Below are 25327 nucleotides of genomic sequence, written 5' to 3'. Positions count from 1 at the left end.
CCTTTCCTTTTCCGCTCCGCGCAATGCTATACTTACCATGATTGTTTGTGACACCCGTTGGCTTTCTATGCATCTTTGCACGCTTGTTTACATGTTCATACATGAGTCGTGCTTACTAGTGTGTCGTCCATACTTCAACAGAATGAAGTCATGGACATCCGATCCAAACCTACATCTGTCCCCCCACGGACACCATCTTTTGTTTGCCTTCTTTCTTGTTTGCTTGTTTGTTTGCTTCCTTGTTTGTTTACCTTCTAATTCGCTTGCTTATCTTGTTACTCGTCATGTCTCCTGCCACATGCTATGCTTGCTTCGCTTGTATGCTTGTTTGCTTTATACCCATTACGCATTATCTACGCATCTCTTTCTTTCTATTGCTTGTCTGCTGGTTTCTTGTCTTTGCCTTTACATGTACACACATGGAGCGAAGACGCATGGAGCTAGGGCATGGTCTCCTAGGTGCAAGCAAAAAGGGTGTGAATGCAAGCATGTAGATATGAGCCAAGCGGCTATGTTCAGTAGATTTAGGGGCCTAGCCTCTCCCATTTGGTTATGTAATCTTTTAAACCCCCTTCCTTCCTCCTTCATTTCTCTCTTAGATGGGTTATATTAAGTATATCATGCCATGTACCATTCGTCCTCATCTCTAGAGTATGGGGACCCCTATTTACTTTCCTGCACCTATATTTTGGGTCATGCTCTAGGGATGTAAGTATTTACTTTCTAGCTCTGTGTGCTTGCATTGTGCATAATGTATGTATATATATACCTGTTCACCCCTTCTAGTGTGATTGTCATAGTCTATGTCACCTAAGGCAAAGCAATGCCTAATTTCCGTCGCGAAAGTAAGGTGACATGTTGCCGAATTTTCGCCGTGGAAATCTAGTACTTTGCTCGAATGTCTTAGGAAAGCATAGATTGGGACCACACCCATTCAAAAGCCAAACCTCAAAACCCCCTATACATGCAAAGCCCCGAAAGCCAATGCCAAAATCATGTTTTTTACTACCAATCTCCGAAAATTAAGGTTTTATCAAAACAAAGGACTATCCTTGGACAGGTGTTGTAGGGTGCCTAACACCTTCCCCACATGTAACCAAACTTTTGGACTCAAGAATCAAGATTTTTTTCCATCCACATTAGATTAGAAAAAATGCCATTTTTCTTAATCTAGAATTGGTAATAAAATCAACTAGAAACAGGTGATCAGTCACACCTTAGAAAAACCCAATGATTGGTGGTGACTTCATTTACTTTTGGTAATCACCTAAAATTTGGCCAAAATTCTCACCATACCTCCAAAGGTAGACCAACCTTCCTCCACCAAAAGAAAGAGCACCCAAAGCTCCACACGAGACTCCCAGAGTCAAACCACACAATTATCGAAAGGGGCCTCCAATGGGCCCCGCGCTCATGGAAGCGTTGCGATGGTGGGTGGTCGAACAAAGGCCCAGCAATTTTCTAACCATTCGAGGCCCAGGCATCAACAAGGGCTATAAGCAAAAACATAATGTTGATTATTTTGATACTTATTCTTTAATTACTAGAATTGCATCTATAAGAATTTTGTTTGCCATTGCATCTATTCACAAACTTGTTATACATCAAATGGATGTTAAAACTGCTTTTTTAAATGGTGATTTAAAAGAAGAAATTTATATGGAGCAACTCGAAAGTTATGTTGCCCATGGACAAGAACAAAAATTTTGTAAATTGGTTAAATACTTGTATGGATTAAAACAAGCACCTAAACAATAGCATGAGAAATTTGATAATATGATGCTTACACATGGATATGTGATTAATGGTGCGAATAAATGCATATATAGTAAGTTTAATAATAATAAAGGCGTCATGATTTGTTTATATGTTGATGACTTGCTTATATTTGGAACTAGCCATAATGTTGTATATGATACTAAAAGTTTCTTGCCTCTAAATTTGATATGAAAGATTTAGGCGAGACAAATGTTATTTTGGGCATTAAGATCCTTAGGGACAATGATTGCATTATATTATCACAATCTCATTACGTTAAGAAAATTCTTAAAAAATTTGAACATTTTGATATGTCATCTATGTCTACTCCATATGACTCAAAGATACGCTTGATTAAAAATCGTGGTGATAGTGTTTCACAAGATAAATATGCACAAATTACTGGTAGTTTAATGTTTTTGACAAATTGTATTCATCTTGATATTGCGTTGTTGGTAGATTGAGTAGATACACTCATAATCCTAGTATTAAGCATTGGGATGCAATATCTAAATTATTGAGATATTTAAAGGGGAATTTTTATTTTGGTTTGTCATATTGTGGCTATCCTACTATTTTAGAAGGATATTATAATGCTAACTAAATCTCTAATACAGGTGAGGTGAAGCCCACTAGTGGATATGTGTTTACACTAGCTGGAGGGGCTGTCTTGGAAGTCATCTAAGCAAACTTGCATAGCGAGATCCACCATGGAAGCAGAGTTAGTGGCCTTAAAGAAGGTTGGGTCCAAAGCCAAGTGGCTTAGGAGGTTATTAATTGATATACCTCTTTTTACTAACTATATTGCTTCTGTTTGCATTCATTGTGATTGCCAAGCTGCCATAGCACGTGCTAAGAGCAAAATTTATAATGGAAAAAATTGACATATCCGATTGAGGCACAATATTGTAAGGCAACTTATTGGTAATGGTGTTATGTATTTGGACTTTGTGAGGTCAAAAAGGAACTTGGTCAATCCTTTGACCAAACCACTAGCAAGAAGGCTAGTGAGTAAGACATCTAGGGGGATTGGACTGATACCCAAATTGTAACATTATGACTAATGCCCAACCTCTATAATGGGTGATTCTATGTAAGGGGTTAAATGGGTAGAGGTCATTAGTGGTCCATGTGAGCACTGTCATTTATTATGTGTTTTCCGCTATCTTATTAAGGAGATTAGTGATGAGTACATCCTCTATGGTGTGAGATAGTGCTAAGTTGCAAAATTTGGTGATGATGAGCTTAGGCTCTTAATGGATCCATATACCTACCTGTTGGGATAGGGTGTATCTACACGCACTCTTAATAGATGCCACCGATTAAGTTGCAGATTGTTGGAGGTTGAGCTTTAGGCTCTTAATGGATCCATACTCCCTACTTGTTGGGATGGGGTGTTCCACACGCACTCTTGATGGATGCCACCTATATGTGAGTGGAAGTTATGCTGCTTCCTATGAGACATTTTGGGTAGGTCTCTAGAGCTCTCATGAAACCCAGTGGCACATGGCCTGGATAAGGCACCAACCCGCTTAAAAACAACCTTGATAAAGAAAGTTATATGGGTGGTGTGCATACCCAAAATATGGTTATTGAGCTTAACCTTTACTTGGGCTCACAATCTATTTGTATTGTGAGCTTTGGGTTTCCTACTATGGATGGTCCTATGCTCGGAGACCCAAGTACACTCTTGTTTCCTTAAACCCTTCTTTTTACCTTACAGAGTCTCTCCCTTTCTCTCTTGGTTTGGTTACTCTTTTCTCTCCAGAATTGCCAGCCCCCACTTCTCCCTTAATCCTCCTATTTACAGCCTTAGATAAGTAGAGATGTTATGATTACTCCCCCTTACTAGTGCGAATAGGGGTCCAATTCCATCATCTTTAGGTGGGTGTTTTGGCGGGGAAGGTGATAGTGGCATTGGAACTGATTCCCACCTCCAAAAGCCTGCTCGGTAACGATATTTCTAAAGGCACTACCAGGCAACCGAGTATAAGATATCTCCAAGCAACAATACCCTCGAGCAGGTTAAAGACAATCGGGAGGGGTTTGTTTGGGGTATTCAAGTCAGCACAGTCTTATTTCAGCTCTTAGGCCTAGATTGGGCCTTGAGATGTCTGGATCGAGGCCAAAAGTCCAAAAATGGGGACAAGACCATATAATGTGTCGCGAGGGTTAGGCCCGAGGCCCGTGGAGTCTAAGGCCCAGCCCTGTACAAGCGGTAAGTTTGGTTTACTAATAGCTTGGTTAAAAGAGTTTTAACTTCACCGTTGTCTTTTAGTTCCTACTTATTTATACTATGTATGGTTAAAACGTTCTAGTACCATATTGATACATGCTTTCTTTAGTTACGTGTCTTTCCTATTTTGTGTTTGTAACATGTGAGAGATTGTTGGTGTGGGTGTGTGTTCCAAACACTTTTATTCTTATTTATTGTTCTTAAACCTTTTGTGAGTGGAAGTGCGTACATCACAAAGGTCAACACTATAGTCTAATCATGTGAGGTTGTTTGGCCAAGAGAATCAATCGCACCAAGTTTTACTTTAAGAGGCACGAATCAACCTTTAAGGACAACACTCTTTGCGTGATTCTATAGCACTGTGATATTGTTCCTAAATTTACTTAAATTTATATTATTATTACTTATTTACATTCTTGCTAATTATTTGAGATATTGTTTGTTGAATCAAACTTTTTTATTCATTATTAGTTTTTCCAACATAATATACACCTTAACCATATCAAATCACAACATCTTTAATAGCTTCATACTCCCTAGTCTTCAAGCCCTCACTGACAAGGCAATTTGAGCCAATTGGTGTGGAAAGATTGGAGACGCACACAGTGCAGGATAGCTCGTGGCACTACATGAGGCCTTAATGAAATCTGTGATACGACCACCCTCAGTAGCGGAAGACAAACTTGGCTGTGGTAGGAATGCATAATAAGGTCGAGAATAATGTAGCAAAAGATGGGAAACTTTAGCCTTAATGTTTCTTAGGAAATTAAAGGAAACAATGGCTTCTATATTTACATTTATGGTTGATCGTTTTCACTGCAACAGCAGCATCTCATCCTGGTTTGAGCTGCAACAGCTGTGGCTCTCTAACCATCCCTTAACCTTTTGGAACAAGGAAGGAAGGGATGCTACCTTAATGACTCCTTCCTCATCAAATGTACCTACTCTCACAAAAGAGTTGTACAAAGTGGTGAGAAAGACCCATGAAGTAGCAGCCCTCAGGCCTCTCTCACTTGTTCCAAATGGGTAGGGGATGCTAAGAGATCCACAGCTATTTATGCAGCTCAAACCGAGTTGAGATGCTGTTGTTGCTGCGAAAAAATGATCAACCCAAGTAGCATTCCAAGCAATCCTCTATATTTATTCTAGGAAGCTATAGCGTACAAAACATACTCCCACATGGTGCCCTTAATGTTGTCATGGCAGAGAGTTCAATGTTTGATAGTGATCTAAGAGCATTCAACTCGTGAAAAAATTTATGAGTATAAGAACCTATTTTTTTTATTTTACATACTTATTTTTCAAAATACCCTACATTAGATTATATTAAAATCTATTTTACATCCTCACATTTCATTAAAATCTCCTTTTTTTAAGTATTTTTCTTTTTTTATACACAACAACTACCTTCCACTCTCTTTCTTCATTCTCAAGATGTAAAGGAAAAAAACAACTAACGCTTTGTTTGTTTAGGCGATAATGTTTTGTAGAAAATGAGTTATTTTTCAAAAAGTAATTTCTATAAACTATCTCATTTTCCTATGTTTGGTAGCAACCTTAAATGAGATGAAAAACAATCTTCTAACTTCTCTTATTTAGCCTACTGTGAGATAGATTTATTTTATATATAAAAATTAGTGGAAAACAATATTTAAAAATAAGTCATACTTTTTATGTTGACCAAATATAGTTTTCTTTTAACTTATTTTTTCAGATACTACCAAACACTGGAAAATACACACACACCAAAAAAAAAAAAAAAAAGACTATCTTTACACAACGTTTTTCATAAAAACAAAAGGAGCGTAAATGCAAAATGAATAGTGCTATATTACTGTAGTAAACTTGTAAATTTATATAACTATATACAAGTTGATGTCGGTTATTTTTAGATAATAGCAAAATTATGTAAATTCTATACGTCTCTCTGTTATAATCGAACTGAGGAATGCTCTAGGCTTCACAGTCACGGGTATAAAAGAATCTTTTTGACAAATGAAATTTTCTGGTTTACAAGGGTATCTATCAATTTGCAGCATATTTATGCTAAATATTCCTTTCCTAGATTTTCAAGTCGGGGTATTGTATTTACTTCAATCACCACAATATATAGTCATCTCTCACTAATAATTGAACCTATTTGTTTTTACTTTTATGTTGGATGTTAGGTTCTAAAGATTTAGATTTAAATATTTAGATCATATTTTTATTGTGTTAGTAAATTGAAAACAAAATATGTCTAGTCTAGGTTTTTAGGCAATGCTTAAAATTGGATTGCAGAAAAAGGAAGTGAGGTTCTGCCTTACTCGACTAATCGAGAATTAGGCTCGACCAATCGAAAATCGCAGGCACAATTTTTCTGCAGAATTTTTGAATAGGCCTAATCCCGCGAAAATGTTTAAGGTTTCATCTAAACTTCTCCACATATAAAAGGGAAACCCTAGTCACATTTTAGAGACTCTTAGAAGACTTGTGTGTTACTCTTTGTGAGATCTGAGAGGTTTTGTACCTTCTAATTACAAAAATCTACCGGATCCAAAACTATAATCAAGCGTTGGTAAAACATAGTTGTTGCATCAAGATCATTACTGACGGTGATTTGAAATCTTTGAGTGGGATCTCAAAGTCACAAGCAAGGCGGCTTGTGTTGGTGTAAATCCAAGAAGAGAAATAGTTCATGGATTCGGAGCTTGCACGTGGTCGTATCAGTAAGTTACTACTAGAGGTAGCAATAGATTCAGGGTTAAATCTGATTATAAAAACTTCAATTCTCTTATAGTAGATTTGTTTTACCTTGAGGATAGATATGTCAAATTTTCTTCAGATTTTTACCTTGAAACGGTTTATTTCATTGGTTTTTCTAGGTCATCATATCATGGTGTTATTTACTTTTCTGCATCCTTGCATGATATGATTTATTTGTATTTAACCTAAATCTGAATAATTAATCAAAGTAATCACTTGGTTAATATAATAGGTTAAACAATCTGGTTTTATGGGTCTAAACAAACAAACATAGGAAAATGTGATACTTCCTAATATTTGATAAGCATGATAAGTATGAGAAGAACATATGACTAACAGTGGCTTTGATGAAATGTTTAGCCAATGAAAATTAATTTAGTGGGATAATGTTGATTATAAGTTACATCAGTATGAACTTAACCCTTTCTTTTGCCTAATGATGCATTTGAACATGTAAAGTAGCTATTAGAGACATCTCTCTCAATGTCTATTCAATATTAATTTGTGGTTAAACCCTGACAACTACGTTTTCTAACATATAGTGCAAGACAAATTATTCACTCGTTTTGTTTTTGCTGAAAGTGATGAAATTATATTGACATTTGATAACTACATTTTTTTTGGGCAGGATCCACACAAAAAGAATCTCATGGGATAGTACTAAAGATGAGGCTGTCCAACCAGTGAACAAGAAATTCTGAAACTTTTAGCTATACAATTACACTAATTAATAATTTTATGTTAGCTATACTGTTACATTTTAGGCATTAAATTCCTTATTTATGAGCTTTGTATGGCATGGGAGAGTCTTGGGAGATCCTATAACATCAAAAAGGGCAACCATTTCCAACTTTTAAGGCTATACCTCCTCAGCTTAAATTGGGCTATATATTTTAGGGTCATTGATCACAAGGTCTGGATAAAATGCCCACCTGTTGTTTAAAAAATGATACAATTAATGATTAAAAAAAAAAAAATTACTCCATCATATGAATCCACCAGTTGTAAAAAAGTGTAAAAATGCCCATCCATTGTTTAAAAAGTTGCAGTGGTTCGTTACCAATTGCAACGTCAGGAACCATTACAGCAAGGTAAATGTCTCTTACTGTCGAATAAGAGTTTTGGAGTTCGATCTCTACTTATATTAAAAATTAATTAATATTTTAATCTAATAATAAAAAGTAATTATTAAGAGCAAACGTTATATATTAAAACTATCTTAAAAAAACAACAAAGTAAATTGTTTGGTCACCAATTTTAAAAATATTTTTTTCACTTTATTTATTTTAAAAATTAATGGGTCCCACACAAATGATTTGTTTGGAAATTTATTAAATTGTTCTCAATCTTATTGCGCTAAACAGTTTTTTAGAAAACACCTAGAAGGCCAGAACTTGTTTTCTTCTTTCCTCAGTTTTTGTTATGAAAATCACTGTAACAATATAATAATTTCTTCTTCTTTTTGTTCAGGCATTCATCTCTCTCTCTCTCTCTCTCTCTACCAAGCATGACCGGCTCACCACGAGATCAGGGAATTTTTTTTTTTCAATTGTGTTGTGCAAACATATAAATATTATGGCATTGGCAACATTGTCACAACTAACCAGTGACGGCTGCCCATGATCTTGGACTTAATAGGACACAGCCGGGAAATCTGAATTGATAATATATCTCAACCTAAAGTAATCTAAATGGTCTAAATAGTCTGTCACTTTTCAGGGGCGGCTCCACTTGGAGCCCAGGGGGTTCAAATGAACCCCCTGAATTGAACCTAAAAAAAAAAATTATTATAATATTTTTTATTTTATTTTTCCTGTTTTGACATTTAAAATAAAAATTTGAATACCTTAACCTTAAGCGCAATTGAAATAAACTTAAATATAATTATCTTAACAATATCTTGATCTTTTTAAACACAGAAAAATTTCAATAACAAATCAATTTGATCTAAAATCTGGGAAAAAATTTTAATTAGCCCAACAATAAAAGTAGAATTTGCTAATCTTAAACCTTAGAAAAAACTCATTTAGATCATAAGAAATTTTAGATAAATCAATCAAATGGAAAATTAGTAGATGAATGATTGCATGACTATATACATTAAAAAAAATGTAGCTAGTAAGATTGATAATGAAGATATCAAACAACAATTTTAAAATACGAAATATCATAAAAGGCAATGTAAAACTTAATATATTAAATATTTTTTGCTTTTTTTGATGATGTCGATATTTTTAATTTATCTTTTGTTTAAAATTTTGTATAATTTATATTTCTTATTGAACTCTCTAAAAAATAATCCTAGAGTCGCCACTGTTACTTTTGAATGAATGTTTGCAAGTAAAAGAGAAGATGGTATCTCATAAGATGTACAATGAGATCACATTTTCACAATAAGTGAGATTCACACGTATCGGTAATAGTAGCAGCGGAACTACTTAGAGAAGTGGAGCGCTATGGCCCTCAAATTTTTCAACATATATCTTGTATGACTAAATTAAATTAGTTCAATTTTATATTTGTTATAATTTTAGCCCCTATTTATAAAATCCTAATTCCACCTAGGGGTGTGCAGAAAACTCACCGACCCACCAAACTCGACCCGACCCAACTCAACCCACTGGGTTGAATCGGTTTTTAAGGCTTGGTGGGTTGGGTCACAAAAATTTTTTTATAGCGGATTGGGTTGGGTGTGGGTCATAAAATTACAAACCTACCAAACCCGACCCGACCCACCCATATTTAATATATATTTAAAATATATTATATATTTAATAATAAAAAAAATTTTAAAATCAGCTGTAAATTTAATATATACTAATAATAATATATTTAATATATACTAATAATAATATATTTAATAAATTTAATAAATTTAATAATAATAATAATAAAAATTTGTCAAATCCATGGGTTCAACCTGACTCAATTCGACCCATATGGGTTGGGTTGAATTTTTTTTTACCCACCATGATGAGTTGGGTCAAAAAATCTCTTCAACCCAACCCGACTCGACTCATGCACACCCTTAATTCCACTCCCGTAGAGGGTATTTCGTTTCTCTCCGTTTCTATTTTACTGTTAAAATTTTATTTTTCAATGTATGTATAAATAATTATATTATTTAAAATTTTAAATAAAATAAAATATATAAACCTCATTTGTAAAATATAATCTGAACCCACAGTCCGCTCTGCTTAATTTTGTCGGCCAAATGCATGTGATACTGCACTCAGATCCAATCACTCACGTGGTCACAGATTCACAATTCACATTCAGTGTGTCGTACATGAAAAGCCCCCACGAAGATACTCTTTGTCTAACCTGGCCAATCTTATCTTTACTTCCTTTTTTTTTTTATACTTTTTTAAATAATTGATCTTATCTCTACTTTTTTTGTTTTTTGTTTTTTTTTTTTTTTTGAGATGTATCTTGTCTCTGCTTTAAGCCTTTAACACACCGTCCAAATTACGTTCATCTCAGTGTCAGTGGGAATGTAAAGATATTCGATTTCTTTAATCATCTTTTAAATTTTAATATAAAAAAAAGTTAGCCACTTCCATTTATTGCTGCACTAAATTATGGAATAGTCTATGGTGCAAATATGACCGATTTGATTTATTAGTTCCAAGTTTACTAAAGTCAAGATCAAGCATAGTCTCCAATGTCCATTACTTTTTTCCATGTTTGCGTCTATGAAAACAATTTCTCGCTTGAGAATAGGCGTGAAACTAGGATGTAATTGATAAAGCAACTTGTATATAAATGAATGCATTTAGTCCTTCAATCAAGGGATAGCGATTTTAAAAATCATTGAAGAAGCAAAGAACTTCAAGACCAATTCAAGAGGCATAAAAGGCACATAATTTTTTAGAACTTCCATACCAACTTTGATTGTTGGCGTGCTTAACATTTTACAAGAAGTAATTCTGTATATTATAGACATACAAAAACACACACTCAAATAATATACATCATAAGTAACCAAAACAAACCAAAATGACATACCAAGACTTCTACAAAAACTTTAACTTTTGGAAGTAGCTTTAGTGCTTTGAGGCATAGCTATTAACCAGTGCTAGTGCATTACTAGTGACTTGTGCAACATTTACAACTTGTGCCTTAATTGAAGCCTTGACTTTACCATCCAAGGCCTTGCCAGAAAACCCATCAAGGCAAGTGTTCTCATCGGTTAGTGCTGCACTAACCCAAGTCTCAACATTGCTCATGTGCCACGAAAAGTCCTGACCCTTGGCTTGACCAATGTGCTTGAGCTCATGGATGGACTTGCTAAGACGGTCCACAGTATCACCCATCTCTTCCAAGCAATCTTTAACAGCTTCATATTCCCTAGACTTCAAGCCCTTCATTTTTGTCATTTTTGACACAAATGTCTTTGTAGATTCACACTTGGATAGGCTCACAGACAAGGCAGTATGGGCCAATTGGCGTGGGCTTTTTTGAATTGCTGGGGCATAGGCTGAGAGAGTTTTGACACACACTGCTGGATAGGTAGTAGAACTACATGAGGACTTGATGAAACTAGTATCATAACCACCGGCAGAGGATGAAGACTTGGCTGTGGTAGCAAGGTATAATGAGATAGAGAGTAGCAGCAAAAGATGGGAAACTTTAGCCATAGTGTTTGGTGGGAAACAATGGCTTTGATATTGTAATGTAGAGTGAGTGTGGTCCTGTGTGGATGAGTGATAGAGTATGAGATGGCTCTGTATTTATAGGGGGCTAAAGCTAAAGAAACACTGTGCTTATTGCTTAATGCAACCGTTGTGAAATGAAAAATAGACTAGCACAAAATCAAGTGCAAAAGTAAAAGGACACCCTCAAAGTTTGAGACTTTGAATAATGCTAGTTACGTAATAGTTTTCATTAATAGTTGGGTTAACAGGGATTGTATTTATTATTGCCAACATCACTTTATAAAGTTTCATTACTGAGGTATATCTCAAATTTTCAGAAATTTTAGGCAGGTTATATGGGGCCATTTACGTGGAGTAGAGGATAAGTATCACCTTTCATACCGACATGACTCATACCCATACACAATTTTGAAGTTACTTGTTTTTGTTGTAAAATTTTTGGGTCTGAATGATTCTAGAATCACAGTGTTGTGTCCGAAGATTTTATTATTTTAAAACTTTCATTATTTGGACCTTTAGAGGTAATCAAGGGTAATTGGCGGGGGTTGTTAGTTGTTTTGGGGCCACCAAGGAGACCCTTTGTCAGATATGAATTTTCAAAAATAAAATAAGTCAAACTCAAGGAAAAAATTAAATTAAATGAGTGGCCCACCATGTGAAAGAATAATATAAGAGCATCTCAAAAAAATATGCAGTTTTTTTTTCTTTTTTTCTTTTTTGATAGATAAAAAATATACAGCTATGAAGAGAAAGTGATAGAATATTAGTGAAAATTGCCAGCTCGAACATAGCCAAACTTCTATTTTTCCTACTCGGACACATGAGATTTTTTTTTTTTCCTGTAATTTTACCTAAAAAGCAGTAGTTATCCTGTTGTGGCACATGCATACATAATTATATATTGTTTGTCAAGGTTTGGCCCAAAGCCAATTTCAGTTGTTATAGCATAATTTCTTTTTTCAATGTAATTGTTCATCATTAATATTTCTGTAATCATTACTTACTCGTACGAGATCATTAGTAGTTGATATGGCTTGATTTTATTTTTTTAAATGATAATTTGATATTGTTTGATTTTGTAATTAAAATTGAAGTCGATGTGAGCAATGGAATGGATGTGAAAAGGATTAAAAATGAGACCATGAGTATTATGATTAGGATAATGCATTTTTTGATCCAAAATCGTGAGTTGTAGATGTGACTAGACTGAAATCGAGTCTTTAACTCACAATTTTATTTTATTTTTTTTTTTTTAAAGTGTGCTTGATAATGTGTATGTATTATCTAACAAATACTGCCCTCGCTATCAAGGGAGCCATGAAATAAAGTAATAACTAACTAGTATGGACTGTGGACACCGATAAAATCATTAAAAAGAAACCAAATGACTAATGCGTACGACATCAAAAGGGGTGTGAAACCGCAAGCACAAAGTAAAAGTAATGTGAAATGATTCATACGCGGTGTAAATACAATCAAAGCAAATTGAATATTTTGACTAGCTTCGCAAAAAGTTATATAGAGAGCTAACAACTCTATTTTTCAGCTTCTGCCCTCTATGTGTCTCCATGTGCTGCCGACCAAAAAAGCAAATCCTTGTCATTAATTACTAGAAACAAAGCTTTATGCTTAGTATCAAACATGATGTAAGGACGCAATTTGAGCCCTTAGTTCAAAAGTAATGGGATTTAAGTTCAAAGAGCTCAATACAATGAATTTGTAGAAAATGGATTAGAAACTAGGTTCTAATGAGTTAGATAACAATTATAGTGGATCAAGATGATGAGAAAGTAAAGAAAAAACTAGTTTACCCAAAGAAAATCATCATCAGCACAATCCGAGAAGATTAGTTCTTGTATATATTTCTTTAGGGTTTGATTACAAGTCTAGTTCCTGTTATCACAGTATTTTTTCTCTCGATTCTCCGATCCCCCCACTGTAATGAGATTTCTCTCCTTTATATTACCATCCCTTCCTCTATCAACCCCTTCCACGTGTAGATCATATGGCCAGCTCTTATTCTAGTCCCATCAACACCTTCTTGAAACTCTTAGTGGCAGCTGTAAGGTTGAATATCACTGTTCAGGTATCACTTCCACATTAATGCGGCTAGAAAGTTAGCTACAGAGCATTTAAAGCGGTGGTAACAACTTTCCCTTAGATATTTCTTACCTTCTCCTTTGTCTTATTCCTTCTTGAAAGCTCGAAAACGTGTTGAAAAACACAAGAGCTGTTTAGACCCCCGATTAAAATTACGGCTCGATAGATTTTACACAACTTTAATATAAAGTGCGGAATAGTGTAAAAGCGAGCGGATGAACAATATAGCTACTCTAATCCATAAACTAAACAACACAGCAGTGTAATGGAATATAAAAGAGTAGGGAAGAGAGATGCAAATATAGAAAACACCAAGACGTGTTTTCGAAGAGGAAACCGAAGAACTCGGCGAAAAACCTCTCCGCCGCCCTCCAAGCGAAAATCGATCCACTAGACAATCAGTTGGGATAGGTGAGTACGTGAGTAGAGCCTCCAAGCCTAATCTACCCGATGTACCTAAGCCCTCCAAGCTCCTACTCCAACAAGGCTTCTCGGAACCGTGTCTTGTCTTAGTTCTCCGGATCCCGCAACAAGCTCCATGTTGCATCTGCCATTCCAGGCTTCTTCCAATGCTTCCCAGCAGCACCAAAACGTCACACAACACTCTCAAAAGGTGTGGTAAGTGTTTGGGCTATCAACCTCTCAATGGTGTGGAAATGGAGAGGGAAGGGTTGAGGAGATACCACAAGTAAGTGTATAGAGAAAGGTGGGGATGACAATCTCTAATTACAAATGTGTTTGGCTAGGGTTTTCTCTCTGTAGCATTCCTCAACATCTGTGGGTAATGGGGGTTTATATAGGATAGGTGCAAAATGTGTGAGTCAGTCAGTACAGGCTGGCAGAACAGCATGTCTCGCGGGTGTCTCGCGGGAAGGCCTTACCCGCGAGATACTCGCGAGAGACAGCTGTCTCCATCTGTCATGACTCTTCGCATTCCAGCATGTGCAGGGCACATGCTTCACTTCGCGGGAAACTTAGTCGTGAGATACCCGCGAGATTCCATCAGCTTCCAAATTGCTTGAGTCTTCACACACTCTCTATCACACACCCTTTACAACAATTCCCACAACAAATACAGGGTATAAACAATTGATAGTAATTACAATCAAATTTGGCACGGAATAAAAGCCAACAAAACACATAGTTGTAAATCACAACTTTACACTTCTTGATGCTTATCCTTTCCACTAGAACTGCCCTAAATGTTGCCATTGATGTCATGTCAGCCCTTCTGACCTTTACTCTATTCAACCAAGGGATTCATTTGTCCTCGGACCACATTCCTGAACCCTTATGGCCAACCACCTTCCTCCATTTACTAGCCCGTACCTTTATATCAATGTTTCCTTGTCCTCGGACAATGCCCAAGGCATAATATACATTTTCGAGCCTATCCCTCCTACACATGACATTATGTCTCCCTTTTGCATTCATACCTAATACCCAATCTATATATCTATATATTATATATAATAATAGGTGAAATAGAGAAAAACTCAAATTATAATTTTAAATTAGAGTTTTAATTTTGCATCATGTGTCATAAATTATTTATTCTTAAAGAGTTTTGTTTCTTAATTTTAGAATTAAATGTAGGACCACATCATAAATATTCATCCAAGTGAGTTATTAAGTACAAAAATCAAAGAGTCTAGAATAAATAAATGGTAAAAAAAAAATCTTCACATTAATAAAAAAAAAATGGACAATTTACATTTTATACCTAATAATATCCTTACAAAATTTTTTAAAGAGTTAATAAAATATAAAAATTACTATCAATAGTATTTAAATTATATATATATATATATAAATTATATTATGCATCTTGTAGGGTTAGGATTTGTGGTCTAAACCCAAAACAATAAATTTGTAAAGCGTGGGTGATAGAGCTAGGTTGATTATGGAATTAACAACGATTGGTTACAACCTCCAAGTATAAAACAGCAGAAAGATACACGTAAAGACAAAATGAATTAAAGTCCGAAGAGGTTTGTGATAAATTAAGTAGTGATTATAGTTCTTAGAACTACAGTGAAGTCTCTTTTCCTTTTCTATCGTCCTTTTTTCCTCCTCCTTTCTCAGGAGCCCTTCTTCTTTATATAGCATCCTTCCTCATCATCCTCATCGTCCACTTGTTCTTTATCTAGGTACCTACTTGAGTGTATGTCATGTCATGTATCTTCTTTAGCTTTTTGTGAGTGGCGATAACTGAAATTACACTGTTCAAGGGTCTTCTCCACATAAATGCGGCCAGAAAAGTTGTTGCAGTGAATTTAATATGGTGGTGACAGCTTTTCCTTTTAGATATTTCTCAATTCTTCTTATCTCCAGGCGTGTCCAAAACTTATCCAAACTACTGAAGTCATTAATAAGCTCATTTGAACCCCCTAGATATTTATATGACCAAGAATCTTTATATCCAAGGAGAATGATCTCTTTGGAATGATAGTACCCTCTTCGAACGGATCTTCTTCACTCTCAAGTATCTTTCTTTCATGCAAAATACTTCTCAACAATTTTAGTCTCTTCGGACATACAGTAACCTTCACATTGGGCTTTAGGCCCACTACGTAAGGTTGGGCTTTTCCCCCTACACATCTTATTGTATATTTTTAAGTGTATCCATGCATATGCATGGAGTTACAAGCTAGTAGTACTAATAGTTAAAAAAAATGGTTAAATAATTAAATTTACCAATTTTTAATAGTTTAATTTTTTTAGAAAAATTCATAAAATTTTTTTTTTGAGTTTTTTTAATCTACCGTTGCTGATAAAACTCAAATCTCTTATTCAACCATCAAATATTTTACTAGTTAAATTAATTAGAAATTTTGATGCGGTAAAATTTTAAATTTTAAGACAATTGGTAAATTAACAGTAATCTAACTTCCTAATCATTGGTTCAACTCACATCGAGCCAGCCTCAATAATTATGCTTCCGATCCGATGTATGCATTATCTCAATGTGTAGTCCTACAACTATTTGGCAATTCAAAATCAATGCGAGACAATACTGTGTCACACTGATTTTCACACTAGCTGCTTGCCTTAGGACTTCGGAGCTAGGACCATGTGAGAGGTCGGCCGGGTACAACACAGTGAAATATCAAATATTAATGTAAGCCATGTGGCTAACAAGGATCACAGTTGTACGCATTTAAATGTAGGGCCTCTGACTCTCAAAAAAAAAATGTAGGGCCTTTCTTTTTCTTGAGAAAATGTAGGGCCAATTCATTTAAGACTTAAAAGCTCACCTACATTAATTTTGTTTGGTATAGACTCAATAGAGGTCATTTTATTTAAAGCACAAAGGAAGTTGTCGAATAAGTTTTTAATTCCAAATTTCTTTTCTCAGATTTTTGTTATCCAATATGCAATTTAAATGTTGGGGTCAAGAAAATTAATTGTCCAAAAGTTCACGGAATTGAAAACCATTATTCTGTTTTTGCAAACTTCGAATGAACTACGAAATGTATGCAATTTATAATCATGGCACCAATCGACTATGATCCAAAATCAAAAGACAATTTGCAGGTAATTTGTTTGGATTGGATTGAGACGTGAACAAGGTTATTTTGGCTGTAAATGTTAATATTGTGTCAAACCTCAAACTTAGAGAAGTTCTCAGCCCTACACCCCTAGTTCCTAAGGATTGGGTTACCCAAAATACCATGAAGAGAGAAGATAAGCTCACATTAACTAATCTTGGATGAGGGGTTTTACGATTAACTTTCGTCCTCATGACCATAAACGCTTGAGTTTGAGTCACTATAACTCTATAAATACTTGGGGCTGCTATACTATACATATAGAAGGTTTATCTTACCAGATAAAAAGTGACTAATTCCAATATCATACTTTTTTTCTAAATTTCTAGTAAACTATAGAAGTTTTATGTTACAAGAAACAAAGAATTTCATAATTGTTTCATTCAAGCTTATCTTAAGCATTTTTCAAAAAAAAAAAAAAAAAAAAAAAAAGAAGCTTATCTTAAGCATCTCCTATGAAAAGTTATGACTGATTAACACTAATAAATTTTTTGACTGATGAGTCCCAGTTAGCTCTCCGGTCATAAGCTTTCTTTGTTTTGGAATATGAAATTTTTGATAGAAGGTTATGTTTCTAATTAGGAGTTAATATCATATAGTCAAATTAACAAAAAGGCCCAATGTTGTGGCTATAGTTGTAATGAATAGTGGTTCAAGTAACGCTAGTGACATTTTCAAGAAGACAAAATGTTTCATTAGCTTGACCACGCAAATATTTTAGCTAGGGCAATATTATAAGCAAGGTGTGAAGCACATTTACAGACATATATATTAATTAATTTAATTGTATAGCTAAGTTTCTGAATTGCTTGTACTCGCGATTCTTATAAAAGAAATGTAGTTGTCAAAAATGTCAATATAAAAAAATTCAAGTTGCGAGGTTAGCAACATATTATAATTATCTCAACAAATAAAAAATTGCCTTGCACTAAATTTTAAAAACTTAGCTGGTGGAACCTATTATAAACAAATATTGAAGAGACATTAATGGTCCATTTGGATTGAGGAAAAGGGAATGAGAGTAGAGTAGAATTTGTCCAAAATTAGTCTATTTTCAGCTAACTCTACTCTACTCCCCTCCACTCCCCTTCCCTCCCCCCTCAATCCAAATAGACCATAAGAGAGGCATTTCCAATAGCCAATTTACTTGAGCAAATGCATTATTAGATCATCATATTGTTGGATTAATTGTGTGGCCAAATAGCCCACAATATGGATGTTGAACTGTGTGGTTAAATAACCCACAATGTGTACGAATGTAATTCTCAAAAGAAATTATCTTACATAATATTGTATATGAGATAATAATTATTAATATAATTGTTTGAATAATGGAATTACATGTTTTGGCCATGATTGGTTGTTCGAGGTTTGACATGGTCAAATATGCAGTTGAGATTTCTCAGGGATAAATAGTTATGAATGGGGTGGATAAGAGATCTGATTTTAACGTTTAAATAAACATTAGAGACTTTAACGTTCATTTCAGTTCATGTCCTAATTTGTAAGAACTGAAATGAACGTTGGCAACTTTTGTGGATCTTTAAATATCCCACTTGAGATTTCTAGATAAAATAATCACACAAAAATCATGTAGAGTGAAAAACTCACTGCAACCCAAACACTATTTCACTCTTATTTCTCCATTAAAGTATACATTTCAGATATTTACTCTTTTAGTGTTTTAGTTGAATAAGAGTTCTATTTAAATTTGAGTTCTATTTCAATTTTTTGCTTCACATATCCCTTAATTAGTTGTTATTGAATTAATATTTTTTTCATATACCCCCGGTTAGTTTTATGATTTTCCCATACTTATCATGCTCGTCAAATATTATAAATCATATAATGGACATTCCCAAGATAAAAATAAGAAGAGTAAGCTCATAATGAATGAGCAATGACAATAGTTGTTTACATCATTGAATAAGGACAGTGATTGTTGGTTGATGGCTCTACCTCCATCTCCTCTTTTCCTTCTTGGATCTTTTCTCCCGATGTTGGAGATGGGCTAGGGCAATCTCCTGTTTATTATTAATATATCATAATGATTTATTAAAAAACCAAAAAAAAAAAAAAGTAGGACAGAAATTGATGATTGTCATCAATTTGCCTGACAAGCAGTCTTGTCTGATTGTTTGGCGATTATCATCAATTAGCTAGCTTGGCTTGTTATAGCCAAAGTTACAGTTCCATCAATTATCCCTTAAATCATTGAATTTGTGTCCTCCTTGCTAACTTATTCATGTGGTTACATTGTTATCATCTCAAAGATTCTAAGTCTTACCATAGCTGTCAAATCCCACCTATTCAAAACGATCCAAATTTTTTAACGATTTTTTCAATCATTCAGGATCAGTAGGATCATACGTACGATTCTGACGATCCTAAACTATTCTAGTTTCTTGTAATCTTTATTAACTAAACAAAAGGTTCAATTGGACTTAAATGAAAAATAATATCTCAATAGACCAAGTTTTGTTATTCTAAGTGTTAGTTGGACCCAACTGAAAAATACATACCAATAAAGTATCATGTTTTAAGGTTTATGGCCTTTTTAAATGATGCTTACAAATAGATGAAGTAATGTATGGTAATTACATCAAATGGATACAAATTTTTAGTTTTTTTTTTTTAATTTTTTTTATAAATGAATGTATAATTTATGTGATTATTTAATATACCAATGTGTTTTTTTTTTCCCTCTCAAATAATGTAGAATCTCACGATCCATAATTCAATCCTACGATTCACGATCCCATCTACCTCCTACGATCCTACGTAGGATTCCGATTTTGACAACCTTGCATCTTATAGTATTTAAAAATAATAATAAAATAATTTTAAAAAAAGTTTAATAAATCCATCATGCACTTACATAATTACTGTGTTACTATAAGTTCCAGACCTATAATCTCAAATAAACAAATAAAGAGAACCACCTCACCTAGTTTGGTGTTTTTTAATTTTTTTAAACTTCACAATTATGAATTCAGATTTGTGAGGCTAGTACTAGTTTAGGGGTAAAAGCAATAAGGGAGAAGAAAGAGGGCAAACAAATACTTCCCTGGAATACTAGTCTATCCACTATTCTTTGGAAGCTGAGACAGTCTTAACACTGCAAACAAATACTTCCCTGGAAATGCACAATACATAATACTTTTGATACAAGAAGTTCCAATGTCATTATAGTAAACCTATTAATTTTCTTATCTTTGTATATATGATTGGGTCAGAAGTGTTTCATAACACGCACAAAGTTTTTTTTTTGTCTTCCAACCTTTAATGGCTTGAGGAGTTGAACATAAATATGAATGAATTATAATAGAGAATTGGATGTCAAAAACCTGTACTTCACTCACAACGAAGACCCGAAGTAGATGAACAGTGTAGCTTTGTGCACTGCCAGCTCCTTCTCTGCAATCCAAATGGTCAGTTGAAGGTGATGCAGGTCCATTTAAATGTATCCAAAGAACCTAAAATCATTAGGCATGCATCAAAGGAAAGACTCAAATGGCATCTTGCACTTGTAGTGAACCAAAATGGAGAATCTGATGGATGGCATCTATGTTATAAGCTGTACGAGGATGGGTCTAAGAATCCAATCCTCTTTCTACCATCATCATTCTCACTCTTTCTACATCCTCCAATTTACTTACATTGCGATAAATATTCATCAAAAGCTCAAAATTATGTTCATTATCCGGTTCCAACTCAAAAAGTTTTTCTGCAGCAATCTCCCCAATATCTACATTTCCATGAAGTAAGCAAGCATATAGCAATGCCCCCCACACTGTTGGACCAGCCTCAAACTCCATTGTCTCCACTATGGTAGCATAAGCCTCATTGATCAGTCCTGCCCTCCCATAAAGATTAACCATACAAGCATAATGTTCCATGATTGGGCTTATTCTATATTTTCCTCTCATCATAGAATACAATCTCTCCCCATCCTTCACCAAGCCCAAATGGGCACAAGCTGATAGTATTGAAACAAAAGTTATACTATCTGGCACTGTACCAGTATCCTCCATCTGTTCAAAGTAACTTAGGATTTCTGGGTCTCTCGAGTGAGCAGTAATTATAGAGTTCCATGACACAACATCCCTCTCAGGCATGTGCTTAAACAACCAACATGCTCGATCCAACTTGCCATGCTTGGAGTAAACAACAATCAAGGAATTAGCAATAGACAAATTCCACTCAAATCCTCGACGAAGAACCCAAGCATGAAGTTGAAGTGCAGGTTTCAATGATGACAAACTGGTAAGCATTGTGGATATAGCAACTGAGTCTGGTTCATATCCTTCTTGAAGCATTTGGTCAAAGATGGCCAATGCCTCCACCAAAAGCCCATGACGAACATAACCCGTGAGTATAGCATTCCATGAAACTAAATCCCGGGAAGCGATCTTGTCAAAGACCTTCCGAGCCTTCACAATGTCACCACACTTGGCATACATATCAACAAGAGCATTGAGCACAAACCCATCATTTGCAAACCCACAACGAACCACATGCCGATGCACCTCCTCACCAATTCTAACCAACCCAATTCCCCCACAAGCTTTCAGCACACGAGGGAATGTAAATGCATCCGGTTCAACACCCTCTTCCTCCATTTGAAAGTAAAGCGCCATGGCATCTTCACATTGACCCAATTCAGTGTACCCGGAGATAAGTGAATTCCACGCAAAAGCTGATATGTCTCGTTTAGACATTTCATCAAACACATCGTGAGCCTTATCGATATGCCCACACAACGCATATAAACGAAGCAACTTCGAAGATAAGCCTACGTTTTTACGTAAAAGGTTTACGGGGATAAGGCGGTGAATTCGGATACCATGATCAATAGCTTGCAAATGGTAGCATGTTTCTAAGAGAGAAGAAAATATTTCAATGTCAATTTTTATACCTCTCTCAACAGAGGCTTCAAGGTCATTAACAACAGAATCAAGGGCTTGGGTTTTTGTTTGGGTGTAAGGTTTTTGGTTAATGAGGAGTGGGGTTGGAGTTGGTTTTCGAAAGGAGATTTTGTTGTTGTATTGGTGAATTTGTTTTTGTTTTTGTTGTTGTTGTTGTTGTTGCTGGGTTAGTTGTTTTTGTTTCTTGATTTTCTTGCTATTGGAAGAGCAGTAAAGGACAGTGAGTTGTTGCACTTGTAGAGAGGTTGCCATTTTGGGTAAAGAGATTAAAAAAGAAGAATGAAAAATTGGAGGGAACTGATTTGATATCATTTGCATGGGCTTCATGTTCATGAGGTACCCTTCTTGCAGAGGGCTTACCGTGACAATCAGCCCCGATGGTATTGCGTATAAAGTTATAATAATATGTCAATTTGTGAAATGATATCTCTTTTAGGCTCTTTATGATTCCACTTTAACTCGTGAGTTCCAATTAATTCAATTGATAAAAATTTTTATTGTCGAATAAGAGCACTAGTAATAGTAGTGTTAAATAGCTATATAGCTATTTTTAACACTATTAAAACTCAAAATGTACCATGCAATAGTGGAGCCAAAATAATATTTTTTTGACTCCATAGCTACAGTGCACAACTATTTTTGGCTGTGTACTGTAACTGAAAGGTAAAAAAATTAAAAATTAAAAAAAATTTATTTTGCGTTCACCCTATTTTTCTTATTTTTTATTTTTTCTTCTGCATTTCATTCTGCGTTCACACTACTTTTCCTCTTTTTGTGTTTCTATGCAGTGTTCACACTACTTTTCCTCTCTCTGTGTCTCTGTGCAGTGATTTGATGGTAGTTGTGGTTCTGTTTTGATGATTCAATGAAATATTATTTTATTGTAGTGTTTATATTATTTTACTGTGTTAAAAGTTAAAATAAAATCATTGTTATTGGATGTGAAAAGGTAAAATAGATAAATTGACTTTTTATGGTGCTAGAAAGCTAAAAATTTGGCTCCACTGTTGTAGATGCTCTAAGAAATAAAATCAATTGGTGTTTTTGTATGATAAAAATCTATGAGATCTTAGGAATTGTAGTGATAACTCGGTATGTTTACTACGCGACATTAAAATATGCCTATGGTTAATTAAGTTAACTAGCTTTAAGAAGAATAATGCATCTGACTTGACCACTAGGTTAACCAATCTTTGTTAGGAAAAATACTAGTATAAGGATTAAGTTAAAAAAAATTATGTGCATTTAACTCATACACATAACAATGAAGTGAACATGCTATGTTCTGCTCAGTCTGTGGACTTTAATAATCAAAATTTCCTTATCTACCCGAGCTATGTTAAACAACGGTTTTCCAATCAAAATAAAATTCAACCAAAAACAAAACATAGAAGTTAGGACTTGCATGAATCAAGCAGTTTGGCACTTATGTAAGGAAGAAAATGCAAGGGAACAGTCTCTCTATAACGCTATTCTCTTAACTTCTAATTTATGTAAGGAAGAAAGTGCAAGTCTGTCTTCCACGGGTGTAAATGTGACATACCAAGATGCTCAAAAAAAAAATGCAGGTCTAATTTCTCAATTTTTTTGAGCTTTTGACATGCCTCATTTCCACATCTGTTTATGCAGAAATTAAACTTGCTAATGCAGCTGCTGCTTCTATAGGCATAGAGAAGGGAAGGAGGACCATGTTAGTGTGGCCATTACATTGGTTGAAATGTTAATGTGATGTGGACAATATATCAGGAACCCATTGGTAACAAGGCTTTTCACACATTGGCATACTTTTTTCTTTTCTTTTCTTTTCTTTTCTTTTTAACCATTTGTTGAAGCTTTCCACATTGGCATGCTTTTTTCAATTAAAAGGAAATTTGTACATGAAAAAAAGAAAAGAATAATATCTAACATGAGGTGTGGCAATAACGAATTGTTACAACATCAAAACATTGGCATACTTTTTGCTCCATTTAAATCGTATTCACAAACCATGCCTAGATATAAAGAAACTTTCAAGCTTGATCTAGTTCGAAGTGTGCTCAACCAATTAAAGCCTATAGGGAATTCTCAAAAAAAAAAAAAAACTATAGGGGAAAATTTCTAACACTTTTTTTCCCCTTTTAATTGAAATAAATCTCTCTTTCTCTCCATCTAAAACCTTGTTGGCAAGGACAATCTGCTCCCCATATAGATTCCGTTAAAAATTTTGGCTTAGAAAACCATCTATTATTAGTGACAATATAGGAGAGTCATTAAAATAATGACTTTTATATAATTCAAATTATTTTAATGAATTTTTACATTTGATCCAAAGTTTCTTTTTATTATTTCAACAATAGTATGTACCATTTTTCCTATTAATTTTTAATTGAATTTTTTTAACATTAGTTTTTTTTTTTTTTTTTTTTGAGAAACTTTTTAACATTAGTTGACTAAACAAGACGTATTAAATGATTTTAATATTTGATAATAAATGTAACATCACATTTGATTGGCTTGAACAATCTAAAAGAAGAGGAGAGTTGAAGGATGAATAATTATTTGGATTTAGCTTACCTCCAATATTTTTTTTAACTGAAATTTTCTTTTGTTTTAATGAGAAACTGTCATATCATCTACTAACTAAATAAAATATGAAGATTCAAACCCAACATCACTTGTCATTGTATATTTAAAACAAAAGGATATGTCCAGTTAAAAAAGTACTAGAAGTAAGTCAGACCCTAATTATTTTATGTACATGATGAAAAATATTATTCGTCCATACAAATTAAAAAAATGATAACACTACCCTCTCTTATGACACATGTGGATTTGATGAGCCTCCTCTCTAAAGAAAATAAAAATGAACCCCATATATATATGGTAGAGATTAAAAAAAATGTCTTATTTAGAAATTAAGGACTCATACATGAACTCCTCAAAAAAAAATAATAAAATTAAAAAATAAATAAACTCATGCCTTAAAAAAATAGAAAAAAAAAAAAAAAAATTAGCTTTAGGGCTGTAAGTGGAGGGTGGGGAATCGCAAGGACTTTCTTTGATTTTGTAAGAGGTCTAGCTTCTCAAGATAAAGATGGAAAGAAATGAGTACTTTGTACGATGGAAACAAGGGGATCAAATAAGAGGAGAGCATGTAGACTCTCTCAATTTGGTTAATTAGGTGTTCATACGGATAAATTATATATCCTTATGACATTTCTTTTCTATCATATACTTATTTCCTTTTCCTTTTTTTTTCACAGCAAACATCATTAATAATTATGATTTATCTTTCTGAATCTTGTTATATTAGTATCAATATTCAATTAAGTTGCTGAAATTTTCCTTTTTTTTTTTTTTTTTTTTTTTTTT

At 34.3% G+C, this 25327-nt stretch overlaps 2 protein-coding genes across 2 annotated transcripts; both read right to left on the bottom strand.

Moving 5' to 3' along the window:
• Positions 1-10584: 10584 nt before the first annotated feature.
• Positions 10585-11598, bottom strand: LOC111986146 (21 kDa protein). Its single transcript, XM_024017769.2, has one exon. It carries the CDS (start codon positions 11377-11379, stop codon positions 10786-10788), a length of 594 nt encoding a protein of 197 aa, XP_023873537.1. The 5' UTR covers positions 11380-11598; the 3' UTR covers positions 10585-10785.
• Positions 11599-20111: 8513 nt separating this feature from the next.
• Positions 20112-22397, bottom strand: LOC111984142 (pentatricopeptide repeat-containing protein At4g25270, chloroplastic). The gene has a single exon (XM_024015771.2). The coding sequence runs from the start codon at positions 22307-22309 to the stop codon at positions 20642-20644; it is 1668 nt and encodes a 555-aa protein (XP_023871539.1). The 5' UTR covers positions 22310-22397; the 3' UTR covers positions 20112-20641.
• Between the last annotated feature and the right edge of the window lie 2930 nt (positions 22398-25327).

Source organism: Quercus suber, unplaced genomic scaffold (genome assembly GCF_002906115.3).
Source record: "Quercus suber isolate HL8 unplaced genomic scaffold, Cork oak 2.0 scaffold_53, whole genome shotgun sequence".
In the NCBI taxonomy this organism is placed as follows: domain Eukaryota; kingdom Viridiplantae; phylum Streptophyta; class Magnoliopsida; order Fagales; family Fagaceae; genus Quercus; species Quercus suber.
Note: the sequence above shows the minus strand (reverse complement) of the source record. Positions and strands in the feature narration are given on the sequence as shown.

Bases quoted from the DNA above. Each gene is read 5' to 3' on its own strand.
- LOC111986146 (XM_024017769.2), bottom strand. From the start codon at position 11,379: ATGGCTAAAGTTTCCCATCTTTTGCTGCTACTCTCTATCTCATTATAC.
- LOC111984142 (XM_024015771.2), bottom strand. From the start codon at position 22,309: ATGAACATGAAGCCCATGCAAATGATATCAAATCAGTTCCCTCCAATT.